Raw genomic sequence first — 3,582 nt, 5'->3', positions numbered from 1 at the left:
AGAGGGGGAGGGGGCTGGAGAAGGTGGGAGAGGTAGAGGAGGTGACGACATTGGTGTTGAGAAATGTGCACTGGTGAAGGGTGGTGTACAATCTATGACTGAAACAGAATCATGAACAATTTTGTAAGCACTATGCTTAAATAAAGTAATTATATATTAAAAAACAAATGGGAATTTCAAGAGGTGTATATTGAAGTAGATTAAACAACATTTCTATATTCAATTAAAAATTCTTTTATAACTCAGAGTGTTTTAATTATATTAACATGGCTCAAATGAGCCACCCAGTTCTTATGGAAGTCATAAACAAGAATATGAAATTTCTTATTACACACATTCTAACCACTGTGACCTTCAACAAGTTCATGGAGGAACTTAAGAACTATGGATTTATCACGGTAGTAAGAGTATGTGAGGCAATTTACAACACAACACTTGTGAAGAAAGAAGGCATTCATGTTCTAGATTGGCTTCTTACTAATGATGCACCACCATCCAACCAGATTACTAATGACTGGTCAAGTCTTGGAAAAATTAAATTTGTTGAAGAATCTGGCTGTTGTATTACTGCTTATTGTGGTACAGCCCTTGAGAGAGCACCAGCATTTATTGCTCCAGCTTTAATTGAAAATGAAATGAAATATGAAGATACAGTGCAGTTCATAAGGCAAAAGTGGCATGAGCTTTTAATAAAAAGAAACCTTTGTATTTAGAGAAATATTGTCCTAAAATGATGCTGTACTTCACTGACACCAACAGTCCTAGAAACAATAGTTGCATTCAGTAAAACTGGGGTGCCTGATGCCATTAGCTTGGAAATGGAACTTGAGACAGGGCCTGCTTGATCAGACCTAATGTTGGCTTGGTGTTTAAGTGCAATGAAGTTTTCATGCCAGTATTGGAAATCAGTTTTTACTAATCTACAAGCTTGATAGAATTGCGTCCTCTGGATCTGGCTTATAAACAACCTATTGGGACACTTCGCCAAAAGATTCTTGCTATTCAGCATTTAAGATGTGCTATAGTGTGTACTAATTCTTTCTTGAAGTCACTTAGTATTGATTAATGTCTCTAAATAAGTCTATCCCTAGGCCAGAATCTTTTCAATATTTAAGAAAGAGGGCCGGAGCAGTAGTGCAGTGGTAGGGCATTTGCCTTTCACCTGGCTGACCCAGTCAGACCTGGATTTGATCCCTGGCGTCCCATATGGTTCCCCAAGCCAGAACCAATTTCTGAGTGCATAGCCAGGAGTAACCTCTGAGCATCACCGAGTGTGGCCCAAAACAAACAAACAAACAAACAAAAATATATGAGAGTTAGAAGAAAAACAAATTTAGAAAGACGAGGTGCCAAAATACTCAACACAATACTTGTATATTTTCAGTGTCATACAGAGCTAAAATTCCAGAAACTATAAAGATTTTAGACCTTATGTGGTATATTTCTTTAGTCATTTCAAACATAAAATGTAGAGGAGATGGTTATTACTCACTTGATGTTTACATCTTCTGCATTCATACCAGTATATATCAGATTTGTGCAACTACTTTTAAGCCAATCCTTACATTATATAATGTTCCTCTATAAATCTCATTTTGTGTTTTTATGGTAAACCTCCAGTTTAAAATATGCATTGTAGAGAAGTACATGTCTTTAGTGTCTGCAGACCAACAAAAACCACCTTATAATTTTATTGTTTGCACTTGGGGGTTCAACTTAACAGGGCCTTGACAAAAAAGAATAGGAGTGGGGAAGCTATTAAATATTATTAGTAAAATGTTTCCTTTGTCTTATGCAGAACATGTAGAATACAATGTTTAATTTATTTTCTTTAATTAGTGATGCTTTTTCCTTTGTTTGTTTGGTTTTGCTTTTGGCTACAGTTGGTGATGATGAAGGGATACTCCTGTTCTGCACTGTTGTAATACACCTTTAAAACCACTTTATTTTTTTCCTTTCACTTTTTTAAAATTAATTAGCATAAGTACCCTTAATTACATCAATTCTGACCAGCCGGTGACTTACATTAAATTCTGGCTAATAAAAGTGGCAGGGAAAGCAGTAGAGAGCAATAATCTTAGATGAATCAAAAAGATTCAAAAAGCTGGTCAATATCCCCTGGCCAAAATGAAACTTTTCCTGTGACTTTGATGATTTCTCGTGCCAATCTGGAATTCGAGACTGCACGTATTGATGTCTGAACAGGAACTAACTCCAGAAGCTCAAAGGAAATTGGACTTCTTTATGAACTGCTTCCAGAAACCATATTTTACTCAGTTTACTCATGTAGAAAAAGTACAGTTATTACTTTTTGCTATACCACAGCTCCAACAGCTGCAGTTGTTAATTATCAGTTCTGTTAGAATGGATTTATTTGTATAGTAAACAACCTCACACCATTGTACCATATTGGAATTGATTGTTGTTTTAATAATTAAGGGCAGACTGAGAGCATGAGCTTTGCTGGAGTATAACCCCCATATCATCATGATACCTGGTTCTAAAAAAGAATTTGACTTATTATTACCCTTCAATTACAACATTCAAAGGGCTTTGGATCATTTTTCCAGAGAACTTTTCTCATACGATCTGGCAGAAAGAACTTGGGATATTTTTAAGAAGGACTTCCTTTATAATATTTTTCATCATTCACACCTCTTCTATTTCAAATATTCCATAGTTTTATATCAATGTATCATTCTCTGGAAAATGTGGGATTGTTGGCTTTTTCCTGTCCAAAATGTTGCACACCAATTATAACTCTACACAAGAAGTGAAACTTGCCACGTTGCTCTATCTGCTCTTCCACATAACAGTACTGTGTAACATAGTGAGTGACTTGGTATATCTAGTTGGCCTTTCCTGGGTATTGTTAGTGCTTCAATTAAATTTATAACCCAGTGGTTCATGATTTATTTCCCCAGATGCATCCATATTACACAAAATATCTCTCTCTAATTGAGAGGATTTTATGCTCTTAATGCAATAGTCCTCTTTTTTTGGATAGATCTCCAAGACTGCACTCAATGCTTTTGAGACCATATGGAATGCTGGGGATTGAATTTCGATTGGCTTCATGCAAAGCAAGCATCTTACCTGCAGTACTATCTCTATGGCCAACTAAAATAATCCTTAATCATAAAAATCCCTAAATTATATGAGGTTATTTACCAAATCTTTTTTTGAAGTGTGATTCCCCCCAAAAAAAGATTGGGTTTCTGCTAATAATTTTTATTAATATCTTAAGTTCCATATGCCTTTGGAGCTCTGCAACTTAACGTTTGGATACATGATAATTTGTTTTATTTTGTCATGGATAAAATGCGATGTGCATTAAAGTTAGTTCAACCATATATTTATACTGTCTGGGAATGTAAAGTTGTAGTTCTGTGGGAGAAATAATTGTCAGTGTTTACTGACTTGTAAAAATCTAAGGCAAGAGCTTAAACATATAAATAAATAATAACATGCTTTTTTTTTTTTGCAAAAATAAAGATAAAAGTGAAATAAGTATGGACCTGAGTGTTAATTACCAGGTGATTTTACTCCTAGGTGAGATACAAATAATAAAAACAAAAAACA

The 3,582-nt window shown here is 34.9% G+C and overlaps 1 protein-coding gene across 1 annotated transcript; it reads left to right on the top strand.

Annotated features, from left to right (window-relative positions):
- The first annotated feature begins 266 nt into the window (after positions 1–266).
- LOC126016166 (protein tyrosine phosphatase type IVA 1-like) lies at positions 267–787 on the top strand. The gene is given in 2 exon segments (XM_049778721.1): positions 267–678; positions 681–787. Coding segments are annotated over 2 exon segments (519 nt in total).
- Positions 788–3,582: the final 2,795 nt, after the last annotated feature.

This window comes from Suncus etruscus, chromosome 8 (genome assembly GCF_024139225.1).
Source record: "Suncus etruscus isolate mSunEtr1 chromosome 8, mSunEtr1.pri.cur, whole genome shotgun sequence".
NCBI lineage: Eukaryota > Metazoa > Chordata > Mammalia > Eulipotyphla > Soricidae > Suncus > Suncus etruscus.
The sequence above is the reverse complement of the archived record's forward strand: the minus strand, read 5'-3'. Positions and strand labels throughout refer to the sequence as shown.